Source organism: Melozone crissalis, unplaced genomic scaffold (genome assembly GCF_028551555.1).
Source record: "Melozone crissalis strain CALT ecotype California unplaced genomic scaffold, PUWL_Pcris_2 ptg000092l_1, whole genome shotgun sequence".
Classification (NCBI taxonomy): domain Eukaryota; kingdom Metazoa; phylum Chordata; class Aves; order Passeriformes; family Passerellidae; genus Melozone; species Melozone crissalis.
This window is the reverse complement of record NW_026535869.1, coordinates 1,602,642-1,627,238: the sequence shown is the minus strand read 5'-3', so window position 1 is coordinate 1,627,238 and position 24,597 is coordinate 1,602,642. Positions and strand designations below refer to the sequence as shown.

Sequence of the window (24,597 nt, the reverse complement as noted above, 5' to 3'; positions counted from 1 at the left end):
AGAGCAGATTAATGACATGAAACCAATGTTCCATCACAAATCCAAAGCGCTGGCAGCTCGCTCCTGGCATCCCCAAGGGGAAGGCTCTGCCCCAGGTGCAGCTCAGCAGAGCACAGCCCATCCTGCTGGGTTTGGTGGGGAATCTGCCGTGGCAACCAGTATTCCCAAAACCCTGAGATTCATTACGGTGCAAAATGGCTCCTCGGGTTTTGAAACACAACTATTTTGCATCCCAAGTATTTCTGGGAGCTGAACATGAAGGCGAGGTGACTTCCTGGAATCACCTGGAAGCCTGGCTGCTCTGATACACACACGCACGTCCTGTTCTTGCCTGTCTTTCCATCTCTCTGGCTGGCACAGAGTGATGGAACATTTTTCCCAAGGCGCTGCAGTGCCCTGGCAGCAGCAGCAGCAATGCCCTGAGAGCAGCAGCAATGCCCTGGCAGTGGTCACAGTACCCTGAGAGCAGCAGCAATGCCCTGGCAGTGGTGGCAGTGCCCTGACAGCGGCAGCAATGCCCTGGCACCGGCAGCAATGCCCTGAGAGCAGCAGCAAGGCCCCAGCACCGGCAGCAATACCCTGGCAGCGGCACCAATGCCCGAGCAGTGGCAGCAATGCCCTGAGAGCAGCAGCAATGCCCTGGCACCGGCAGCAATGCCCTGGCACCGGCAGCAATGCCCTGAGAGCAGCAGCAATGCCCTGGCAGTGGTGGCAGTGCCCTGAGAGCAGCAGCAATGCCCTGGCACCGGCAGCAATGCCCTGAGAGCAGCAGCAATGCCCTGGCACCGGCAGCAGTGCCCTGAGAGCAGCAGCAATACCCTGAGAGCAGCAGCAATGCCCTGGCACCGGCAGCAATGCCCTGGCAGTGGTGGCAGTGCCCTGAGAGCAGCAGCAATGCCCGGGCAGCGGCAGCAATGCCCTGAGAGCAGCAGCAATGCCCTGGCACCGGCAGCAGTGCCCTGAGAGCAGCAGCAATGCCCTGGCACCGGCAGCAATGCCCTGGCAGTGGTGGCAGTGCCCTGAGAGCAGCAGCAATGCCCGGGCAGCGGCAGCAATGCCCTGAGAGCAGCAGCAATGCCCTGGCACCGGCAGCAGTGCCCGGGCACTCGCAGCTCACCTGGCCCAGGTGCACGGAGCGCTCGGGGCCGGCAGGACCCGCCCCGGCCCGCGGGACGCGGCGCTGCTGCGGGCAGGGCGCTGCTGCGGACACGGCTCTTATTGTGAAAGGATGATGAGAGGCAGCGCTCACCTCTCCCGACCATCGCTGCCTCCCTGCTCGCTGCCCTGGCACCGCTACCCCCGCCCGGCCGCTCCCAGCCGATGCTTTCTGCCCGCCGGAATATGTTCGCCAAAATCCTTCTGTCCGCCGCCAGCCTTCTGCTCGCTCACCTGCTGCATTTCCTCTGCTCCTTGATGCAATTCATTCCAGGTAAAACGCGTTAAAATCCCTTTCATCCCGTGCCCTCGGAAAGGGGCTGCTGCTGCTAACACGGGTCGGGAGAACGATTCCTATTGTCAGGCATTCGCGACGGAGCCATTTGAAGTCTTTGTTAGGTGGCACAAAATGCCTGTTGTTTGCTGAATGGATAAAGGGCAGAGGCAAGGATTACAGCAGATACAGATGGTCTAGAGCTGGAAAAGCAGCACACAGCAGATTCTCTGTGCGAGGGAGCCAGCTGGAAGCGGGCAGGGAGAGGGTTCTTCGGAGCCGCATCGTTGCCGAGGCTTTAACCCGACCGTGCAAACGGTGAACTGCCCCAAAGGATTTGTATCACAGCTCTGTGTCATCATTGCACCGCTTGAGCTGCTTTTTGTTGGGTTTTTTCCCCCCTTCGTTTTATTTTGTTTATTTGTTTACTCGTTTTCTGAAATTAGGAACCAATAAAAATCATGGCCGACCTCACGGGAATTTCTGCTGTTTGATGGTAGTGGTAGTGTTGTGCCCTTTAAATTCAAAGCGTTGCTTCCCAGGTATCCAAAGAGCTGAAAAAAAATCTCAATTCTGCCTTGTTGTGCCATGAAAAGACCCCAAAGTGTAAGCTCTAATTTTTCCGGGAAATCAACAGCTATTTCATGTGCTGGAGTTCACTGTCGCCTTCCTCCTTCCCTTCCTTTGAGCTCTTTTTCTCCATTTATTTTTTCCCTGTGTTTTCTGTCTTTTCTTCTCTGTTTTCCTTTGCTCCTCGGGCTGTTAGAGAGGAAGTCGGTGCCTGAGCCCCTGGCCATGGGGAACCAAGCAGCTGCATGGAGCAAGGAGCCCAGCACGGGCACATCCCGGCACTCGCCAGGCAAGTGCTGCACCTTCCCCTCGGAAATCCCACTGGGAGCTCAGGGCTCCGACCCTGGGGATGGCTGGAGTCCAGAGGGCACAAATCCACAGCTCTGGTTCGGCCTGGGGTCGGGGAGAGCTGCTTCCCTTCCATGTTGTGCCGCTGTTTTCTATGGAACAAAACACAGCCTGTGCTGGAGGAAAATTCCCAGTTCGAATGGTCCTCGGGGAGAACAGAATTCTTGCCTCATTCTCCCTACTTGAAGAATATAACGAGCATTCTGTTTGCTAAATTTTGCCCTTAATTCTGGAGTCAAGCAATTAGAGTGTGCATGGAGAGGTGGATCCTGAGCCTTGGCTTTGAACGTGTAGATTAAAATCAAAAGGGCGTTGCCCATGTAGCAAATGGCTCCCATGCTTCCATCATCCACCATTCCAGATTTCGTGTCCCACCCACTGCTGTGGAAATGCAATTTAATGTGTGATTTGTGGTGGCTGCACCCACAGCAGCTTTCTCTTCAACAGCCTGCTCCTTCATCCCACCATATCTGCATAGAAGCAATCAATAAATAATCAATGCTGGGCTGTCAGTTTGTCCGGGTCAGTGAAATCATGGCACACTGTGCAGGGAAACAGGAGCTGAGCAAAGGATAACTCTGCTGTGGTTGCCTGTTTGTTAAGAAAATATTGGAGGAAAGTTACACCTCCGTGTCTGGCACTGCCTCTGCTTGGATATGCCAAAGACCTTAAGCGTGTTTTTAAAAGTCTGAGGTAGGATGGAAAGGAACTACAGTGGAGAAATGAGGGTTCTGTGATCTTGTGCCGATTTTCAAGTGTTGAAGCACACACAGAGAGCCCCGCTGGGACTGTCGAGTTTTAATTGTGGATTCAAGTTCTTCCATCTCGGACCGTGGCCAGAACTGAAGGAATAATTTTATTTATGCATTCTTTAATATTAAAAACCGGCCTATCTTCTGCCTTCCTCAGAGAGAGATTGGTCCATTCTTGGGGAGCTGGATGTTTAAAAAGGGTTTTTTTATGAGTGAGTTTTCCCCTGAAGCTGAAACGGCTTTTTTGAAATTACTCAGGAACATTGTGTCGAGCAGGAGTTTTCCGTGCATTCAAAGTTCACTTAAAGTTAGCAGTTATTACTCACATCTCTTTTTGTTTAATAGGAAAGATATGTTGGTTTGGTTTTTTTCTTCTTGCATGCCTTCCCTCCCACTAGCTGTTCAGAATTGTCTGCAATGACTTGTCTTGTTTCTGGAAGTTTCTGTTTTGGCTCATGTTGGTGTTGGGTTCACTCCCATTTTGCCAGGGAGCGAATTTCTGCCAGGATCTTCAGCTCATTTGAGTGATGCTCAGAAGAAAAAAACCAATCCATTCTCTTGCTGTGCTTCTTTCTCCCTTTCTGGCCTGGGTTTGGGGCATTCCCTTAAATATTCTTGTTTATAGTCCATTCTATTGAACTCCAGTTTGTAGGGGATGCCTTGGAATGAATTCTAATGAGATGAGTTCTAACTAGATCAGATTTCAAGGATTACTGAGATGACCACGTGGATGGTTATCACAGGACAGGAAAAACAAAAAGAACTTGTCTTACTTAGCTTAGGAAGTGATATGATTCTTCACCCTAAATACAAGACAAGGAAGGGAAAACTACTAAAACCACACACCAGAGCTGCCAGAAAAACAAGAATAATACCCTTTGGTAAATTGGAAGTATTTTCCTGATGATCTGGACAAGGAGCAGTTATCAAAAGAGGGAATAAGTGCATGTAGACATAATAATTTTTAAGACAAAATTCTTATATAAGAATTTCTGGGGCAGCAGTTGGGAGGGGTGAACTCAGGAGGTCTTTTCCAGCCCTGGTCAGGCTCTTTTGTGGATTGTATCTTTGCAAAATTTCCATTTACAGTGCTCTCCAGGAACTTTCAATGTAGTGCTGTCTTGAGTCATGCCAGCTTTGTTTCTGCTTGGATGTGAATTATTTCTTTATGGATGTGTTCCTCTCATTCTTTAATGCGCATTTTGCACCTTTGCAAACGAAATCTTCTAAATATCTCCTTATGGATGTGTTTCTCTCGTTCTTTAATGTGTATTTTGCATCTTTGCAATCCCCATCTGCATTTCTGTAAACACTTCAGAGATCTAAAGGGGGATTTGAGGATTGGCAGATTGGAGAGCTAGATTGGATCCTTGCATTTTACCTTCTTGCAATCCTAACACACAGCCTGTGGGTGTTTTTGTGTAGAGAAACAAGCTCAGCAGAGTTCTGCCTGCCAGCTCAGCTCCTTTGCAGATAGTCCAGATAGTAGATTTCCTCTGGAGATGTTGAGCAAAAGGTTTCAGAGGAGGGAAATTGGGCAGCAGCTACGCTTGGTCACCTGGATTAAAGGATGTAGGCCAGAAGCAGCGGTGGCGAAAGGACAGAAAATCAGAGTGAATTCTGTGACAGCCCGGACTCCCTTCAGTGTGTGGTGTCTGAGCAGCTCTGGGTGATGGAGCTCTGCCTGCCATGTGCCCTTTTTGGTCAGCATTTCCCCCAGCTCAGTGCTCAGCAGTGCAGGCTGGCTCCGTGTCTCGGGGAGAGCACAGAGCGGCTGCACTGAGGGCAGCATGGGCAGGTGCCAACCTGGGCAGGGAGGCACCCCCGGCTAAATCCACCTCTGCAGCTAAATGGATTGCTCAAACAATCCTTGTGTTGATGAGGCTTTGCAAACCAGGCTGTGGGAGCCAATCACTGACATCACTGGTGGCTCGCAGCATTCCAATCACTTCATGCTCTCCTGGGGCTTTTGTTCTCCAAAATGGGTGGTTGCAGCCAAACCAGAGGCTTCATCATAAATTATCCTTCTCTGCTTATCTCCCTGCCAAATAAAAGTTGCAAATATATCTTGTGCTGTAAATGGGCTTGGGCTCAGTTTCATTGGTCTTCTTCCATTTTTGCAGGTTATTTTCTCTTCTCTTAATTATTTGCAAAATTAAATCTAAATATGTATTTCTTTGATTAAAAGAAAAGTCATTATCTTTTCTATCATCCTATATCCTTTGCCTCCTTTGGGCAGCAGAACTAGTGTTTCTTGTGGATTAACTAGAGCAGAGTATCTACAAGATTTTCAGCTCCCTGTGGATATGTTGGGTTTTGTGGCTTTACTTTGAGTATCCACCACAACATGGCTGCTTGCTGAATGCTCTTCTCCCTGACATCCAATCTCAGGATCTAGCATTTGTCACTCAATTCCAGTGAAAATCTCAATTCCCTGTGCTTTGTGTTCCCTGCTCTCTTTGCAGGTTTCAAGCATTACCTGCCCAGCCCATCCAAGGAGCAAACCCTCTGCCACAGACCCCGGGGGCTGCAGTGCATCTCCCCCTTAGTGCAGAGCGTGGAGGAGACCCCCGAGCCCATCCCAGCCAAGATCAAAGGACAGATTCCCCAGTGGATTAATGGAAATCTCCTGAGGAATGGCCCTGGCAAGTTCGAGTTTGGCAATGACAAGTAAGTCTCTTTTAAATGAATTTTTAAATGCTTCTGGCCAGAACTCTGCCTAAGCCTAAAGGGGACCCCCCTCATGACTATTTAGAACATCTTTTAGTTTCTTTTTATGTAAGGGAAGGAAGAAATACCGATGTCACTCTTCTGAGAGCAGTTGCTCCCTCAGTTGGGAACTCCCATTTTCTGCAGAGAGGAGCTGAATCACCCAGGCTGGAGAATCTGAGTCACAGAGAACATCTTGCCCACTCACCGTGGTGGGGTGAGGGATAAAACATGCCCAGCTTTGTCCTCTGTCCTGAGCAAAATCCACCCCTGGCCACTCTGAAATAAATCCAGGGCAGGAGTTTGGAGAGTTGGTTGCACCAAATGGCGTGAACTGCTTTAGAAGCAAATCCACCCAGTTATGAGAATAATATATTAAAATACCCCCAGAAGGCACTGACTCCCTGTGGCTTGGAATGTGCCATTGCAGTAACTGACAGCTCAGCTGGTGTCAGTAACTGGCCAAAGCTGATCTCCTCCTCGTATTCCTAGAGTGAGACCATCAGGTGTTCTGGGAGTCTCACAAACCCCTTGGTTTGGAGACAGTGACATCCTGCAAGAAGCTGAGAGCTAAACACCTCTGGGTTTGCAGTAGTAATTTATATTGTTGTACAGTACAGCACAAACTCCATTCCCTCTGCAGAGGTGGGTGGTTTATCTATATAGATTATTCCCAAAAAACCTTAGAGCGTTTGCAAACACCACATCCCACAGCTATGAATATACTTGTTTCGATTGGGTTTGATTTGGTTTGATTTGGTTTGTTTGATTCAGGGGTTTTCCCAAACAAAGCTGTGGTTAATAACTCAAGGGATCTGGGAATCAGGTTTTGCAAACATCAATAAACCTAAAAAGAGGGTACTACACAGCATCATATAATGCCCAACTCTTCTTCATCTCTTTTTTTCTCCCTCCTGGAAGGTTTAACCACTGGTTTGATGGCATGGCCCTGCTGCACCAGTTCCAGCTGGCCCATGGCACGGTGACCTACAGGAGCAGGTTCCTGCAGAGCAGCTCCTACCTGAGGAACAGCCAGCACAGCCGCATTGTGGCCTCAGAGTTTGGCACCTTGGCCATGCCAGACCCGTGCAAGAGCCTCTTTGAGCGCTTCCTGTCCCGCTTCGAGCCGCCACGTACGAGTGCTTCTGTAAAACCTGAGGGGCTGCTGAGATCTCCTTGGAGGAACTTGTGGTTAGGTGGAGAGGGAGGGGTGAGGAAGTCTGGCAGACTTTCTGTGAGCCCGTGTTTTTCTTAGAATATGGCCCAAATTCCAAAATTATGCAAATTGGTGTCAGCCTCAGCGGCGGGAGGCAGAGTTTAATGTTTTAATGCCACTTCAGCTCGCTGAATCCTGGATCTTTCTGCAAATTTCCCAAAGAAAGCTCTCCCCGAGAGAACATCCTGTGCAGTGCTGATAATGAGCATTACAGCCTGATGTTCTACCTGAGACACAGCTTTGCCCTCAGAACACCTTGCCTTGCTAAGCTTGTAGGGTAAGTGGGCTAATCCCTCCCTTCCTGGACTAAGGGGCAGGAGATTATTGGGTAGGGTGAGGGATGGAGCTGCACAGGAATGGAAGTTCCAGTACCTGTAGGATTCTGTGTACGTCAGGGAAGAAAGAGGCTTAAATGCAAGCAAGGTGTTCCCCACTAAAGCCAGCGCAGGGCTGAAGTTTGCAGCTTGTTGCTGATGCTGTGACCGTCCTCTGTTTGTCCTCTCCCCTCCTGCCACATCGTCTGTCCTTTCCCGAGGTGCTCACACCTTCACTCGGGGTGACACCCCCCAAATCCCCACCCCAGCTCCCTCAAGGCATTCCAGACCTCTCCACATTCCTCACCTGCCTCTGCCCAGATCCAGCAGTGATTTCCATCTCTGTCCTTGTCCTTTTCACCCAGCTCCACCTGCACAGTTTCCCTGTGTAGATTATCAAGATGTTTCCAATCAATCAATCTCCCAGGGATTAATGCCACTGCAAATGGGTTTATTTGTTTAAACATGTCTGACTGGCCATAATTCAACACGAGCTGCACAGAGCTGCGCACAATGCCAGGATTTCTGTTTCAGAGCCCAGTGACAACTGCAATGTGAACTACGTGCTGTACAAAGGGGATTACTATGTCAGCAGCGAGAACATCTGCATGCACAAGGTGGACCCAGAGACGCTGGAAACAAAGGAGAAGGTGTGGGCAGGTGGGATAGGGGAACTGGGGTATGGTGGTGCAGAACCACACCTTGCTGGCTCAAGGGGAATTCCACCTCCGGAGGAATTTGTCTGTGCCTGCAGCGTCTCCATGCCGAGTCCCTGGGCAGCTCTCAGGGGTGGAGGTGCAGTCACTGCCTGGCTGGGCACAGCTATCAGTTCTCCTCTGCTCTCCCTGCTTGCCTGGGCTTGTCTGCACCTCTCAGCAGAACAGGAAACAGCTTTTTTTCTGTGCACAAGAAAAAGTGAACATTGCTGGTCTCACATCTGCCTTTTCCCTGCTGCTTTGCTTTCATGTTCTCTTGATCTGCTTTTTCCACCTCAAGCTTTGCACGCTCCAGAGCTGCCCCTGATCAAAACCTGCTGTAAAGGGGTGGTTCAGCTGCCACTTGATTTTCTCCCCCTTGCTAGGAAATGACCAAAACATCAGAGAAGTTTTTCCCTGTGACAGAAGAAGGTGACCTGTGACAGCACAGCACAAGTTATGTAGGGCTGTCCTGAGTCGTGCCAGCTTCGTTTCTGCTTGGATGTGAATTATTTCCTTATGGATGTGTTCCTCTCATCCTTTAATGCATATTTTGCACCTTTGCAAATGAAATCTTCAAATTATCTCCTAATGGATGTGTTCCTCTCATTCTTTAATGCATATTTTGCACTTTTGCAAACGAAATCCCCCCTGCCTGCACCCTTAGAGGGGATTTGGGCTGGACAGCTGTGGGAAGGGCTGAGGGAGGATTCTGCCCTTTCTAAGTCAGTATTTACTGCTGGGCCTGTTTGACACCAGAAAATGCCAGCTCAGAGCATCCCTCAGGTTGTGAGGGAGCCACTTCAGGAATTCTGTCTGCAGGATCAGTAGTGAGTCATGAGTAAGCTGTGTGTAAAGCACAGCCACTGAGCTGGAGCTGTCCTGGGTGGTTTGCCAGCTGACCTGTTTGTAAACCAGACTGCAGTCATGAAAAGACACGTGGGGATTTTCAGGTTCAGCTCTGTTGAGCCATCTTGTCATAAAATGAAAAGAATTCCCCTCAAGTGTTTTTTTTTTTTAGCTGCAGACTGTTATTTTTTTGGGTAAGTGAAGAAATGGAAGGGATTATCTCACATTTAAACTATCCAGTTTGTGATGCCTTAATAGGACCTGGTTTTCTGAGCTTGCAGTGACAAAACTCTTGGTGATTTCTTGGGGCAGTGACCATCCCTTCACACACCTGCCTGTGCTTGTTATTGGCATCATTCCCACTGCACCTGTACCCTAAGGACATCTGTGTCCTCCAAGGAATGTCTACTGCTATTAGTCCTGCTTTACTGATAGAGAAATATCCTTATTTTCAAGGATTTGCAGGCAGAATGAAGGCTGGAGTCCAGATCCCACCTTATTAATAATGAATAAAATCTGCTCTTCTTCCTCAGACTTCCACAAAAGCGACCCTTGGGGAAGTTCTGCACTGACTGAAAATCTCTGGCATTTGCAGGTGGACTGGAGCAAGTTTATTGCAGTGAATGGGGCCACAGCTCATCCCCACTACGAGGCTGATGGGACAACCTACAACATGGGCAATTCCTATGGGAAGCACGGTGAGGAGGGCTTGGCCAGGCTGGTTTTTGGGCAGGGGGTGCAGGATCTGCTGCTTCAAGGAGCAGCTGTTGGAGAAACACCCAAAGAGACCTGAAAATTGCTGTTCCTCAGTCAAAATGTCAGTGTCAGTCTGTCCCATAAAACTGGCTCCTCTCAGGATTTACTTTCAGATGCTTCTGACTTTGGCCTGTGAATGTCCAGCAAATTCTCCTCTTGCTCTCTCAAGCTTTGCTGGAAAACAGGAGAATGGTTTTTTTTTAAAGTCCCCTCCACTGTTAAAGCCTCATCTGAAGAAATTTAGCAATTCATGTTTTTCACTTAGAATAAATTGGCTTTTGATGAGCACCATAAGGGTTTTTGCGGGAGGGAAGACAGAATTTATTCTGGTCACCTGGCAATCTTCCAGCAAAGCTGAGTTTTATGGGATATTTTTCTTCTTCTCAGAACTCTGAGCATCTTGATAGGATCCTGTTCCATCCGCATGGCTGCTCAGAGCAATCAGTCCCTGTCAGCTGTGTGAAATCCTTCTTTTCCAGAGGCCTGTGAGAACAGCCACTGCCCTTTATTGTGATCCCTTGTGATTTTCCCAGTTCTGACCATTTTCCATTCTTTCTGCTTTCATTTCCTTTTGGCCTCAGCAAAGCCCAGCTCTGTGCCACGTGCTTTTTCCAGCTGGACATACCAAGCTCTAGATCATTGTTATTCAGAAGTGCCATCCTTCCCTGCTCATATGCCAGATTTATTAAATGAGCATTACTAAGGCTCAGAGTTTTCATTTCCTGTGGGCTTGGTTTTCATCCTGCCCATGTTATCACAGGGCAGCACTTCAGGCAGAGCTGGCATTCTCCCAGGCTAAGATCCCTCTATTTCCTTTCAAGCATCCTCTTTTCGTTGTTCTTTTGGTAGATAAATCCTCTGTAGATGCTTTACTGCCTGTTGCGAGATGTTTAGGAGAGGTTGTTGCAAGTATTCCTGGAGGACAGGAAGGAGCAGAGCCTGAGTTTGGTTTGAGCACCTTCTCCCCTTTCCAGGATCCAGCTACAACATCATCAGGGTCCCCCCACAGGAGTCAGGCCACGGGGACACCTTGGCGGGAGCCAAAGTTCTGTGCTCCATCCCTCCCAGGAACAGGGCAAAGCCATCCTACTACCACAGCTTTGGTAAGATTCCACCCCAAAACCAGGGAATTTGGGAAAATGCGATGCAGAAAGGGCTGGCCAGCTCTCTCTCTGCCCCTTGAGATGTTTTCTTTTCAATTTGGGTGATATTCCTCCCTTCTCTCCTCAGGGATGACTGAAAACTACATCATTTTCATCGAGCAGCCCCTCAAGCTGAACCTGCTGAAGATCATCACCTCCAAGCTCTGTGGGAAAGCCATCTATGATGGGATCAGCTGGGAGCCTCAGCACAACACCTACTTCCACGTGGTGAACAAGCACACTGGGGAGGTGAGGGGCCCCTGCAGCAGCTAATCTAAAACTTCAGTTCCAAATTTCCACTTTTTTTCCCAATTTTTTGGGAACTTTCATTCCCAAAAGTGCTACGTAGCAGCCATGGGGATTTCAAGAACCAATCCAGAAGTTACTGCAATAAACACTTTAAAGTTTATTGTAATGTAGATTTACACTACGATGTTTATTTGTAGATTTGTTAAAAATGGGATTTCTTTGTGCATTTTCCTCTTTATTCATTCATTTCTTTGCCAGCCCTAAAAGGACAGGCAGGAAGAAGCAGTTTGGAGGGACAGGGACTAAAATGCAGGTCCCAGGTACTGCAGGGTATAAAAAGGTCAGAACCTGGGAAGGATGCACAGCAAGGGGCTAATTGATATTTTGGGTTTTCTTCTTCCAGTTTTGCTCCTTCGTTGCTTGAAGCAGTCCTTTTGTGGTGACACAAGGACAGAAGGCAATCCCCAAGGGATGAGAGGGGTTGCAGTGGGGGGCAGAGTGTGGTATTTGCAGGGATCTTCAACAAGGGGAGAGAATGATGCATCTGACTCCATCTTATCAGAAGGCTAATTAATTACTTTATTATAGTATATTCTCATGACTGTCAGCCAACAGTCCTAACACACACACACACACACACACCTGGCCCTGCTAGTCCAAGGAAACAAAACCCCATCACTGTGGGTAAACAATCTCCACATTGCATTCTGCTTTGGCACATACACAGGCACAGCAAATCAAACAAGAATTGTGTTTCCTTTCTCTGAGGTTCAGAGAATGTGAAACCCAGGAATATTCTCGGGAAGAACTGTGCCTCGCTTTTCTCTGCCAAGAGAAAAGCGGGGCTGCAGGAGAGAGGAGGAGGAGGAGGAGGAGGAGAGGCAGGAGCTTGCAGAGGAGCTGAGCTGTGCCCTGCTCCCTGCAGGTGCTGCCGGGCTCGTGGTGCTCCCAGCCCTTCGTCAGCTTCCACCAGATCAACGCCTTCGAGGAGCGCGGCTGCGTGGTGCTGGACCTGTGCTGCCAGGACGAGGGCACCAGCCTGGCCCTGTACACGCTGCAGAACCTCCGCAGGAGTGGGCAAGGGCTGGACCAGGTGAGAGCCCTGCCTCCGCTCCCCCAGCAGCTGCTGCAGGAGTTGATTTTCTGCGGCAAAGCTCAGGTTGGGAGAATAGGAACACTGTGGGGACAGCACAAGCACAGTCCATGAAAAATTAAATTATCATCTCTTGATGCTTTCTCTCTTTTTAAATCTCTCTCCATGGAGCATGCCCTTGAAACTCTTCAAGCCCCGTGTGTGACACAGAGCTCCAGAGCCTGGCAGAATTTATTTCTGTTTTAAAACCTTGGTTTTAATGACATTCATTTTCCCTATCCTTGTGTAATGCAATTTTCCCCCCAGAAATGATGCAAAATAAGTTGTAGCATAACTTCTAAATGGAAAAAGAAAAAGGAACCCCGCTCTTTAAGACATTACTTCATAAAAGGATCAGTTTTTATGAAAATCACAGAAACACAAATACCACAGAAACCCCTGCCCTGTTCCCCACAGACACCTCACAACAGCACATTCAAATAAATTATTTATTGTGCCCAGCTCTGTGAAAAGCCCCGTTTCAGGCTGTGTGAGGGGCATTATTTTGCATAGGTCACACATGGGAAAAGTGGGGCTGCTTTCAGTTTCTCACCATGCAGATGTGTTTGTTGGAAACCCAGCGTGCGGGGGGGGCTGCTGCACGTCCAGACAGGGCTGAACTTCCTCTGTCTGTCCTGAGCTGTCTAGAACCAGCTCAGCTCCGGCCTGAGAGGGGCACAGCTGTGTCCCTTCGGGTTCTGCTTTCTCTTGGCATCTATTCTGGGCGTTTCTCAAGCGTTTTCTGAGCATATTCAAGCACAGCAGATTGTTAATCCCAGCTTTTTATTTTGTCCTCCTCTGAGCACAACCCAGGTGGAGTTGGATGTGGCTGGAGGTGTCCTGGTGTCAGCGCTGGGCCTGTGTTTCCAGCAGGCGCATTCTTCAAGTGACAAGTGGCATCACCAGCACACTTCACCCACGCACACACAGAGGAGTCATTTCAGAACAGAACCTCAAACTTCACTGCAGCAAAAGCCTCAGGAGTGTCTGGGCATGGCTTGTCTCCTTTGCCCAAATTTGCTGGCTCACTAACCCTGGCAGAGTATTCTGTCTGGCAGAGTTCCTCAGCCAGATGACACAAACCAGTAAAGTTTTGAAAACAAGGTTAACACGTAATTAAAGTGAAGTTTCACAGCTGAGCTGGTGGGTTGTGGATTGAAGTAACTGAGACACACCAAAACAGGGTCCTTATCTATTTTACTTAAATGGGAATATGAGGGGTTGTGAACTTGGCTTGAGCAGAGCTTTAGTGGCAGTGGTGGAATTATCCTCTCAATGTGTCTGCCACACTGGGGGCTGCACTTTGCTCCCCAGGTAAACCCACCATCATTCCCTGCACCTCCAACCATGAATCCACAGGTACCTGAGCATGGAGGAGGGAATCCTGCAGGAGAACCTCAGGCACTGAAGGCACAGTGCTCTCCTGCTTCTCCTCAGAGTGATGTGAAGCAACACAAGCCTGTTCTAACTGAATAAAACACAATGCAGTGTCTGTCCCATTGCTGGATTTGGTGATAATGGTTTTTTATTGGGCTGATTTGCATACCCAGCTCAGCATTAATTACTGTGAGAGCAGTGCTGACCCTTTTAATTCATGTGGTTTTGGTTTCTGCTGTAAATTACTGGAACATGCAGGAACTTCTTCTTTCCATTATGTGTTTTACCTTACCAGAACTTGGTCAAACACGTAAGGAAAAGAAGAAGAAGAATTCAGGGGTGTCTAAAACTTCAGAATTGTTCCCTAAAAGTGCATTTAAGCTGAAATGTGTGTCCTCTGTCCATCACCATCACTCTCTGTCTCTCTGACAGGTTTATGCCTCCGTCCCCAGAGCTTTCCCTCGCCGCTTTGTTCTCCCTCTGGATGTGGGTTCAGACACACCCGTGGGGAAAAACCTGAACCCACTGCCTTACACCCAGGCAAAGGCTGTGAAAGGTGCAGATGGCAAGGTGTGTACCAAACCATAAATGCATTTATGCAGCTCCTGGAGCTTTAACCACCTTTGGTAGTGTGATGGTTGGTGGGACCAGCCAGCTCTCCTGCCCTGCCCAGGCTGAACCAACCCTGCACATTTCCTGGAGAAATTACCCTGCAATTTTCTTTTTCTCCCAGGTGTGGTGCACACATGAAAATCTGCACCCTGAGGGCTTTGAGAAAGTCGGGGGCCTGGAGTTCCCCCAGATCAATTACTCTGGGTACAACGGCCGCAGGTACCGCTACTTCTACGGCTGCGGCTTCGGGCACCTGCTCGGAGACTCCCTGATCAAGGTCGATGTGGAGACCAAGAATTTCAAGGTGAGGTGAAGTCAGCTCATCGAGTCCTTCCCCTGAGCTGGATTTGAAGGTGTGACATTTACTGGGGGTTTTTTAGGGCTTTGCCCATATGGGTCTGGGATGAGATTCCCAATGTCATCCCTCACCTGGCACCTTATGAACGTGGCACAGTCACCACACAGGGGAGGATGGCACCAGCACACTCCTGGAATGAAAAAAAAGTTCATAAAAAGTTGAACTCTTAAGTTTCTCGGAGCCCAGAGTATTTCCAGGTGCCTTTGTGGGGAGCATTGTAACTCTGCTCAGTGCAGCAGACAAGTATTAATGCAATGAAACCCATCCATATGTCCCTGAAGCTCATCCATGTGTTCCTGTGCTTGCTAGATCTGGCAGGAGGAGGGAAGCTACCCATCAGAGCCCGTGTTTGTGCCAGTGCCTAATGCCACGGCAGAGGACAGCGGAGTCATCTTGTCTGTGGTGGTCTCCCCTGCTGAGGTAACTTGCTGCCTGCAGTTCGTCAAAGTCACACAGCATTAATTCACTTTTTCAACCTCCCAGCCGAGCTGGAGGCTCCTGGCAGGTGGTTCTTGCTCCCCAGAGTGCCTGGCCGAGCACAGGCAGTGCAGGCAGGAGTTCTCCCCAGGCTCTTGGTGTGTCCCCAGTGGAAGCTCAGAGCTGAGTGAGGCTCAGAGCTCCTGCCCTGCAGGTTTGCTCTCCGTGGTTTGCTCTGTGCCTTTGTGTGCAGACAGTGCGAGAAGTTCAGCCTGGCCACTCGCTCTGCCTCTCTGCTCCTCCTGCAGGACCAAAGTGCTTTCCTGCTCGTGCTGGATGCAGAGACCTTCCAGGAGCTGGGACGAGCAGAGGTCGGGGTGCCAGTGCCTTACGGGTTCCACGGCGTCTTCAGTGCCCACTGAGGAGCTCCTGGGCACCTCCTGGGACTCAGGGCCGGGCCAGCCCCACGAGGAACCTCTGCTGCCTTCACCTCCCACCTTTCCATCGTGTCTGGGATGAAGGAGCTGCTTTTTCTCCACCACAACCTCCTGTACTCCTAACAAAACACAGCCAAGGAAGGCAGGAACCCCTTTGCTCCCACAGCCCACTGCTTTATCTGCATTTTTTTTACTATCTTGCTAGACCAGCTAGAGCAGCAGTTCACAAAGGATGCCAGGGTGAGGCTTGCAAGGCAGAAAATGGAAGCTGAGGTGATAAAACCCTTTCTTTGGTGCCCTGAGGGGAAAAGAACATCAACATTCAGGGCTGTGACTTTGGCTGAAACATTTAGAGCAGAAGAGAGGAGTAAAAGCCAGCAGGTGACAGGTGGGCCCAGTGAGGGGGAATAAATAAATCCCCCCTTGCATCCAGGTTGCCTTCAGGGGGCTCCAGGGGGTAGATGCAGACACTCACAGAAGCTGTGCTCGTGCTTTTTTCTGTACCATAGCAGTGCCCTCCAATAAAACCTTGGGAAGTTTTTCCTTTCTCTGCCTGCCCTCAGAGTCTTGTAGATGTGGGGGACACATCTGCAGAGCAGGACACAGCTCTGCTGGCTGACAGCTCCTGCCTCCCTCCCAGTTCCACCAGTAGGAAACACCAGTGGGAAACACAGAGAGCTCCAGTGTGGCCTTAGTGTCCCTCTGGGGTTGAGCAGAGCAGAACAAACTCCAGCCCCCTGTGTCATCCAGGCTTCTCCAGACCCTCTGGGTGGGTCTACAGTGAGGACTTCTAGTTGTACTTTTTCATTGTGAGGAATTATTTGAATCATTTCCTTAAGTAATAAAGGAGCCCTTTCGCCCTTGGGGCTTTTCCTCCTCTGAGCTTCCTTCACCTTCCTTACAGGTCTGGGGAAAAGAAAAAGGATTTTACCTCAGGGAGAGGCAGAGGAGGCTCAGCCAGAGCTGGTGGAAGCCACTAGATGGCAAACAGCTCCCGTTGCTGCCGTTCAGCAGCCTCCGGTCATTGTCACATCCTGCTGGAGCCTGTCCCCGCGGGACCAGCCCCAGCACGGGCAGCAGAACGGTGCCCAGAGGTGTTTGATGGAGTTCAGCCACCACTGGTTCTCTTTTTTAATTTTGCTTTTTTCTCGTTGAGGTGAGAAACGAAAAGGAGCGTCCCGAGGCCAAACACGGGGGATTGGAGCATCCTGGGGCTGAACAGGGGGAAATTGCAGCATCCTGGGGGTGAACATGGGGGAATTGGAGCATCCCGGGGCTGAACATGGCGGATTGGAGCATCCTGGGGCTGAACATGGGGGATTGGAGCATCCCGAGGCTGAACGGGGGGGGTTTGCAGCATCCTGGGAGCGAACAAGGGGATTGGAGCATCCAGGGGCTGAAAACGGGGAGGAATTGGAGCATCCCCGAGTCCGACATCGGCACCGGGGGATTGGAGCATCCCCGCATCCAGCACCGGCACGGATGGACCGGAGCATCCCCGGGGCCGAACAGGGGGAGGAACTGCAGCATCTCCCGGTGTCGGCGGGCGGATCCCGCGGGCCGGAGCCGCCCCCGGGGCCGGGCTGGAGCCGCCCCGCTCCGGCCCCGCCGCGTCCCCGCGATGTCGCCGCGCTCCGCCCGCCTGGCGCGGCTGTCGCGCTCCGTCACCTTCAGCGCCAGCCACCGCCTGCACAGGTGAGCCCCGCACAGGTGAACCGCACAGGGGAGCCCGCACAGGGAAGCGGCACCGCAGAGGTGAACCCCGCAGAGAGCCCAGCACAGGGGAGTCTCGCATAGGGAGTCCCGCACAGAGCTCCGCATAGGGGGGTCTGCACAGGGAGTCCCGCACAGGGGGTCCCGCACAGAGCCCCGTATAGAGGGGCCCCGCACAGGGAAGCCTGCACAGGGAGCCCCGCATAGGGAACCCCGCACCGGAGGACGCTCCGAGCCCCGCACCGGAGAACGCTCCGAGCCCCGCACCCGAGGACGCTCCGAGCCCCGCACCGGAGGGCGCTCCCAGCCCCGCTGCGTTTCCCGGTTGTGTCCCCGGCCCGGCCCCTTCCCGCAGCCAGCCCTCCGTGCCCGCCTGCAGTTCCGTGTTCTGACAGAGCCGGCGGCGCTTTCGCTTTGTAAACATCGCCCTGCGCCCCCCCCATCTGGTGGTTTTCCCCCCAAACTGATAAATTCCTTGACCTGAAGCTGCCTCAGTTTTAGGATCGGCCTCTTCTCCCAGGCTAGGAGCGGTAGGACGAGGGGAAGCAGCCTCGAGCTGTGCCAGGGGAGGTTTAGGCTGGCTTTTCTCCATGGAAACGGTGGCCGGGCCTTGGAAGGGGCTGCCCGGGGCGTCCCCATCCCTGGAGGTGCCCGAGGAACCCCGGGATGTGGCACTCAGTGCTCTGGCTCTGCTTGGACCCCAGGATCTCACGGTTCTTTCCAACCTCAGTGATCCTGGGGTTCTGTGATGTTCCCAAAATGTGCCTTGACCTGAAGCGCTCAGAGCAGGGCCCTGCATTGCTTCAAAGGGAACATTCAGAGAGAAATCCTTTGGGCTTCTTTGTTAATCAGTGATAAACCCAAATGTGCAGCTTGCTGCAGGCCGAAGGGATTTTGGGCCCAGATGTTGAACATTTATCCAGCAGTGAAACAGACACAAAACCACAGCAGGGAGAGATTCAGTGCTGTCAACAGCATCTTTTCATGGCCCAGACACTCTGTCTGTGTTTGTGCCTCCTGGGCTGGTTAAATGTGGGAGAGGGAAGAGATGGAGAGCTGGAGAGCAGAGCTGAGAGAATCCATGGAGATGTGGAACAGATCCATGCCTGCCTTTCCCACAGCAAATCCCTGAGTGATGAGGAGAACCTGAAGCTCTTTGGGAAGTGCAACAATCCCAATGGCCACGGACACAACTACAAAGGTGGGAAACTGATTTCCATCCTTGCTCAGGGTGGGGAGGGCTGGGCCACTCACTCTCAGCAGCCTGATGCAGCTTTTTTCCTCCTAATTCTTAATAAAAACACAAACCCAGCGGCTGGGTTTGTGTTTTTATTCAGAATTAGGAGGAAGTTTCAGCAGCAGGGGGTTGAACCGTAGCATGGGTTTGCCATTTTTCAGCTGAGTAGATAATAAATATTTATTTTCAAATGCCAGTTTTTGAATCAAGTCTGCTTGTTTACGCGCTGCAGAGTCATTGTGATTGGAATGGAGATTTTTCTAAGCAAGAGCCATGCAAATTAAACAGCCTGTAAACATTATTTGAATGGGTTTTTTCACAAGTTCTCCCATCTGAACACCCCGAGGGCGCAGAATTAGATCTCTCCAGTTCCTGGAGTGGCTCCCTGTGCTGTTGGCACCCTGAAACCTCTGCTGAGGAGCTGCTTTATCCGGGGAGACAGGCTTATCTCCAGCCTGCTGTGGCACCAGCCCTTGGGGAGGGATTTTTGTGCCTCTGAGTCGCTGTTTTTGTGGAGCATCCCCTCATTTTGTAAAAGCAGTCCCACTCCTGAGTGCAGCCCGTGGGTGAGCAGGGCTGTGTGTCCCAGCAGAGCAGCAGATGTGGTTTTGGGTTCATGGGCACCACAGTGACCTGATCTTTTCTGTTTTCCAGTTGTGGTCACCGTGCGTGGAGAGGTGAGTGCTGCCAGCGTCCTTTCCTGTCCCTCAGGGTGGCAGAATCCCCACAGTTCTGGATTTCCCAGAGTATTTCAGAAACTCTGTGCACATCACTAGAGGAGGAGGTTTTCTGTGCCCACTGTCCTGTTCACAACAAGGATTTGCAGTTTAATGCTGTTTTCATGCTTGAAGACTCTTCCAGAGCGTTGTTTCTGCCTGGTGTCAGCTTTTAGGAGAGAGTGGAACCTTTGGAATTGTTTCCAGGCTGTACCAAGCCCTTGGGAGCATCCCAGAAGTGCAGCTGGAGCCCTGTGACAGCGGGGAGATAATTTCCTTGTGGCTCAGATGAGCTGAGCACAGATATTCCTGTCTGGTTTGTGCTGCCACCAATGTCCCTTGTGCTTCCCTGCAGATTGACCCGGTCTCGGGGATGGTGATGAACCTGACAGACCTGAAGGAATACATGCAGGTAAAAATAGCCCAGTTTTCCTCCTAATCCCCTGGGAGAGATGATTAGAGCTTGTCTGGTCCCAGCATGGGGACGTGGAGAGCTGCTGAAGGCAGCGCATCAAAAGGAAATTAGGCAATAATTGAAGAATAAATGCCTTAGCTGTGTTCTGTGAGGCAGAGCCACGTCTCCAGCTGGGAATCTCGCTGCTGCATCTGGGGCTCTTTCCCTTTATTCCTTTATTCCCATCCTGGCTGTGTGGGTTACCTGGGCCTCAGGCCAGGCAGGGACAGGGACAGGGACAGGGACAGGGACAGGGCTGTCACTGTGCTCTCTCTGCAGGCAGCGATCATGGAGCCCCTCGACCACAAAAACCTGGACAAGGACGTGCCCTACTTCTCTGAGGTGGTGAGGTGGGTCAGGGGGCTCCTGGGGGGGCTCATCCTGCCTGGGCAGCAGCAGCAGCAGCATCAGCCTGTACCTGTGTGCTGAGCACACCTGTGTCCAGCCCTGCTGCCCCTCCTACATCAGCCTGGACAGGCAGGACCTGCCCATCCCATCCCATCCCACCCATCCCACCCATCCCATCCCACCCATCCCACCCATCCCATCCCATCCCATCCCATCCCATCCCATCCCATCCTATCCCACCCATCCCACCCATCCCATCCCATCCCATCCCATCCCATCCCACCCATCCCACCCATCCCATCCCATCCCATCCCACCCATCCCATCCCATCCCATCCCATCCCATCCCATCCCACCCATCCCACCCATCCCATCCCATCCCATCCCACCCATCCCATCCCATCCCATCCCATCCCATCCCATCCTATCCCACCCATCCCATCCCATCCCATCCCATCCCATCCCATCCCATCCTATCCCACCCATCCCATCCCACCCATCCCACCCATCCCATCCCATCCCATCCCATCCCATCCCACCCATCCCACCCATCCCATCCCACCCATCCCATCCCATCCCACCCATCCCATCCCATCCCATCCCATCCCATCCCACCCATCCCATCCCACCCATCCCATCCCATCCCATCCCATCCCATCCCACCCATCCCATCCCATCCCATCCCATCCCATCCCATCCCATCCCACCCATCCCACCCATCCCATCCCATCCCATCCCATCCCATCCCATCCCATCCCACCCATCCCACCCATCCCATCCCATCCCATCCCATCCCATCCCATCCCACCCCATGTCCTGGCAGTGCCACCATCCCCACGTGGCACAGGTGTCCCCAGCTGCCCCTCAGCATCCCCCAGCCCACCCTGGCCGCAGATTTTGGTGTCAGTTCTGCCCTCTGAGCCCTGCCCCTGCTGCTGTTCCCCCTCAGCACCACGGAGAACGTGGCTGTGTTCATCTGGGACAGCCTCCAGAAGCTCCTGCCCCAGGGCGTCCTGTACAAGGTGGAGGTGCACGAGACGGGGCAGAACGTGGTGGTTTACAAGGGAGAGGAAACAATTGTCAAGTGAAATCAGCCTGGCCTCAGCTGCTCCGCAGAAATCTCATGATATATTATATCATCTCTGTGGATCCCTGCCCAGCATTTCCTGCAGCCAGCCCTGGTTCTGTGCTTCAGCAGGATGAGGGCAGGTGTTTCACCAGGACCCTCCCATCTGGCTTCTCACAATGGGTTGGTTTCTCTGCTTTTCCTCAAGACCTTCCTGTTTTTCCAGCTGATGTGAGATTTAGAGTTGTGCCGTGGTAAATAAAGCAGCTTTGGGGAGAGGAGGTGGCCTGGCAAAATCACAAAAGTCTTTGATTTCTCTCTGATTAAATATTGAATTAATTTATTTGATAATGTGAGCTTTGGTGTTGCTTTGCTCCTTGATCAAACAGAGAAGCATTTTTGAGGGTGAGGACGACACTATCTTTTCTTTTTTTTGCTTCTTATCAGTTTATTTCCTGTGCTGCAGGCACGTTTCTTCCTGTGGCCAGCAGATCTTTCTCTGTGTGTGGAACTGCTGTGGTGGGCAGTAAAAAAAAAGCGTTTCTGACCCAAACTGGAGAGCCAAAGGGAGCAGGGTGAGAATGGGAAACTGAGGAAACTGCAAGGGGGAATGTCACAGCCCCAGTGCTGGCAGAGCCCTGGGGAGGGAGTGCAAGGATAAACCCTTAAATCAACCCTGAAATCAACCCTTAAATCAACCCTTAAATCCACTCTTAAATCAACCCTTAAATCAACACTTAAATCCACCCTGAAATCAACCCTTAAATCAACCCTTAAATCCACCCTTAAATCAACCCTTAAATCAACCCTGAAATCAACCCTTTAATCAACCCTTCACTCAACCTCCCTGGGAGAGCTTCAGAAAGGGAATTGGGAGAAAAATGAGGGATATTCCCTTTGGAAATTCCAAAAGGGAATTGGGAGAAAAATGAGGGATATTCCCTTTGGAGCTTCAACAGGGAATTGGGAGAAAAATGATGGATATTCCATTTGGAGCTTCAGAAAGGGAATTGGGAGAAAAATGATGGATATTCCATTTGGAGCTTCAACAGGGAATTGGGAGAAAAATGAGGGATATTCCCTTTGTCAGGGCAAAACCTCTGCCCTGGCTGCAGCAGCTTTGGGGATTTTTTTCCTATTTAAAGGCGGTGCTTTGGGGGATATTTGGCTGCAGGTTCCTTGCAGTGTGGGCCGGGCAGGGAGTGCTCAGTGCAATGAACACTCAGCTGCCACATTTGCCCCTTTTCCCTGCTTTTTTCCCTCCCCAAATGTGGAATCAGCAGTTTTTACTCAGCGTGGGGGTTTTGCAGCTGCTGTGACCCCTCCTGCTGCCCTGCAATGGTGTAAATCCAGAGCTGGTGCTGCTGATTCACAGGGCAGTGACTCATGGACACTCAAACACATGATGTGCTCTCTTTATCAGAGCAGGAATCCGCTCAGCTGCTGGCAAAAACCGAGCAAATAAACGTTACATCTGCACAGCACAGCCCACTGCTTTTATTGGCATGGGGGCAGAAAAGGCAGCCCAGACTGCTGAGGATTTCTGCAGCCCTGACAAAGCCCCTGAGTATTTATTTATATTTTTATATATTAAATATATTTTTTTATTTATCTATATATTTTTATATATAAATATATAAAATATATTTTTATATTTATTTTTATATATATTTATATCTAACTTTATATATAAAATATATATTTATATGCAAATTTCTGTAGCCCCATAGCCCTGACAAAGCCCCTGAGTATTTATTTATATTTTTATATGTAAATATATATATTTTATATATTATATATTTATATATATTTATATATATTTTTATATATACATATTATATACATACATACATACATACATACATATATGTGTGTGTGTGTGTGTATATATATATATATATATATATATATATATATGTATGTATATATATATTTGTATTTATTGCTGTGAAGATCGATCTGTGCCAATTATTCTGATTTCTCAGATTTCAATGACTGCAGCTCTGGGGAAATGGGAATAAATTGGGTGCCTGGGCAAGGGGTTTGGGTGAAAGGGGCTGGAAACAGCGGGGCTGGCGTTGAAATTGGGATTTCAGTGGTGTGAAAATTGGGGTTTCAGTGGTGTTAAAATTGAGGTTTCAGTGGTGTGAAAATTGGGATTTTAGTGGTGTGAAAATTGGGATTTCAGTGGTGTTAAAACTGGGGTTTTAGTGGTGTGAAAATTGGGATTTCAGCGGGTGCTGTCCCCTCGTCCTGCTCAGAGGGAGCCCTGCAGGGAATTCTCTGCGGGATTCCAAATTCCCAGCTGAGGGAGGGAGGGAGTGGACTCCCAGAATTAAACATTGAACATTAACCATTAAGCTCTGCCGGAGTTACTGAGTGATGAAATGCTGTGAGGACAGTTCAGGTGACAGAGGGGACAGCCCTGAGAGGCCACAGCTGATCCCAGCAGAGGCTGGAGGAACAGGATTCCAGCTTTGGTGCGTGGAAATGAGAATGGCAGGGAAATAATGACAGGAAATGTCATTTAAAGCCCCCAGTTGTGTTTAGTGGGACTGAAAGACCCAGCCCTGCCTTTCTGCCCCATGCTAAAATCAAATCAGGGTTTGTGGAAGAGCCGGACTCAATAAATAATTTATTTTAACGTGCTGTTGTGAGGTGCCGGTGGGGACAGTGCAGGGGTTTCTGAGGTATTTGTATTTCTGTGATTTTCACCAAAACTGCTCCTTTCCTGAGCTAATGTCAGGCCAGGGGCTGCCTGTGCCAGCAGCTGATGGAGTTCAATGCCTGTGGCACCGTCTGCTCCTGTCAACCAAAAGCAAAGGTTGAGGCCGCCCAGGAAATCTGTCCAACAGCAGCTTTCCTTTTAATTTCATTTATTTTCATTTTTCATTTTTAGTTCAGGGAGGCTTTCCCCAATTCTGCCTCACTGGAGGAGGAAAAAATCTCAATTTTTTCCCTGTTTTTGAAGCGCGGTGGCCAAGGGAGGACAGAGGGTGCAGCTCTGGCATGGAGCTGATCCTGTTCCTGTGACACCTGGGGACATGGAGAGCCCAAAGGGAGCAGCAGAGAGAGAGGAAACTCCACCAAGTTCTGCCACTCCTCGGGCTGGTTTTTACAGCCCATTGTAGCCCAAACAATGCAGGAGTTAATAAATAATCCACATATGGAGGGATGAGAGGCTGCTCCCCTGAGCTCAGCTGCGCCTCCCAGTTCCCCACTGGGATTCCCCTCCTTAAAGTGCTTTTATTTCTCTCCTTAAGGTGCTTTTATTTCTCTCCTTAAGGTGTTTTTATTTCTCTCCTTAAGGTGCTTTTATTTTCCTTCCTTAAGGTGCTTTTATTTTCCCTCCTTTAGGGGCTTTTATTTCCCTCCTTAAAGTGCTTTTATTTCTCTCCTTAAAGTGCTTTTATTTCCCTTCCTTAAGGTGCTTTTGTTTTCCTTCCTTAAGATAAAACATCTTAATTTTCCTCATTAATTTTCCTCCCTTAAAGTGCTTTTATTTCCCTTTTTAAGGTGTTTTTATTTTCCTCCTTAAGATAAAACATCATAATTTTCCTCATTCATTTTCCTCATTAAGATGCTTTTTTTTCCCTCCTTAAGGTGCTTTTATTTCTCTCCTTAAGGTGTTTTTATTTTCCTCCTTAAGATAAAGCATCCTAATTTTCCTCATTAATTTTCCTCATTAAGGTACTTTTTCTC

General features: G+C 50.1%; 2 protein-coding genes across 3 annotated transcripts; both read left to right on the top strand.

The window, feature by feature from the left end:
- Positions 1-1,261: 1,261 nt before the first annotated feature.
- BCO2 (beta-carotene oxygenase 2) lies at positions 1,262-16,176 on the top strand. 2 transcript variants are annotated; one of them, XM_054291427.1, is made up of 13 exons: positions 1,262-1,429; positions 2,196-2,288; positions 5,565-5,769; positions 6,730-6,941; positions 7,873-7,988; positions 9,478-9,580; positions 10,613-10,741; positions 10,869-11,029; positions 11,955-12,122; positions 13,971-14,108; positions 14,272-14,454; positions 14,818-14,928; positions 15,234-16,176. In XM_054291427.1, the coding sequence occupies exons 1-13, from the start codon at positions 1,321-1,323 to the stop codon at positions 15,345-15,347; spliced, it is 1,842 nt and encodes a 613-aa protein (XP_054147402.1). In that variant the 5' UTR covers positions 1,262-1,320; the 3' UTR covers positions 15,348-16,176. The 2 variants fall into 2 exon arrangements, with proteins under 2 accessions (XP_054147402.1, XP_054147401.1); XM_054291426.1 differs by lacking the exon at positions 2,196-2,288.
- Positions 16,177-16,956: 780 nt separating this feature from the next.
- On the top strand, positions 16,957-21,066 carry PTS (6-pyruvoyltetrahydropterin synthase). Its single transcript, XM_054291428.1, has 6 exons — positions 16,957-17,057; positions 18,197-18,276; positions 18,967-18,989; positions 19,384-19,440; positions 19,762-19,832; positions 20,779-21,066. Exons 1-6 carry the CDS (start codon positions 16,984-16,986, stop codon positions 20,915-20,917), a joined length of 444 nt encoding a protein of 147 aa, XP_054147403.1. The 5' UTR covers positions 16,957-16,983; the 3' UTR covers positions 20,918-21,066.
- The last annotated feature ends 3,531 nt before the right edge of the window (positions 21,067-24,597 follow it).

Excerpts from the sequence above, each read along its gene's own strand:
- PTS (XM_054291428.1), top strand. The coding sequence starts at position 16,984 with ATGTCGCCGCGCTCCGCCCGCCTGGCGCGGCTGTCGCGCTCCGTCACC. Across the intron at positions 17,058-18,196 it reads GCCAGCCACCGCCTGCACAG|CAAATCCCTGAGTGATGAGG; the intron begins GTGAGCCCCGCA and ends CCTTTCCCACAG. Across the intron at positions 19,441-19,761 it reads ACCTGAAGGAATACATGCAG|GCAGCGATCATGGAGCCCCT; the intron begins GTAAAAATAGCC and ends CTCTCTCTGCAG.
- BCO2 (XM_054291427.1), top strand. The coding sequence starts at position 1,321 with ATGCTTTCTGCCCGCCGGAATATGTTCGCCAAAATCCTTCTGTCCGCC. Across the intron at positions 1,430-2,195 it reads CTTGATGCAATTCATTCCAG|AGAGGAAGTCGGTGCCTGAG; the intron begins GTAAAACGCGTT and ends TCGGGCTGTTAG. Across the intron at positions 14,929-15,233 it reads TGGTGGTCTCCCCTGCTGAG|GACCAAAGTGCTTTCCTGCT; the intron begins GTAACTTGCTGC and ends CTCCTCCTGCAG.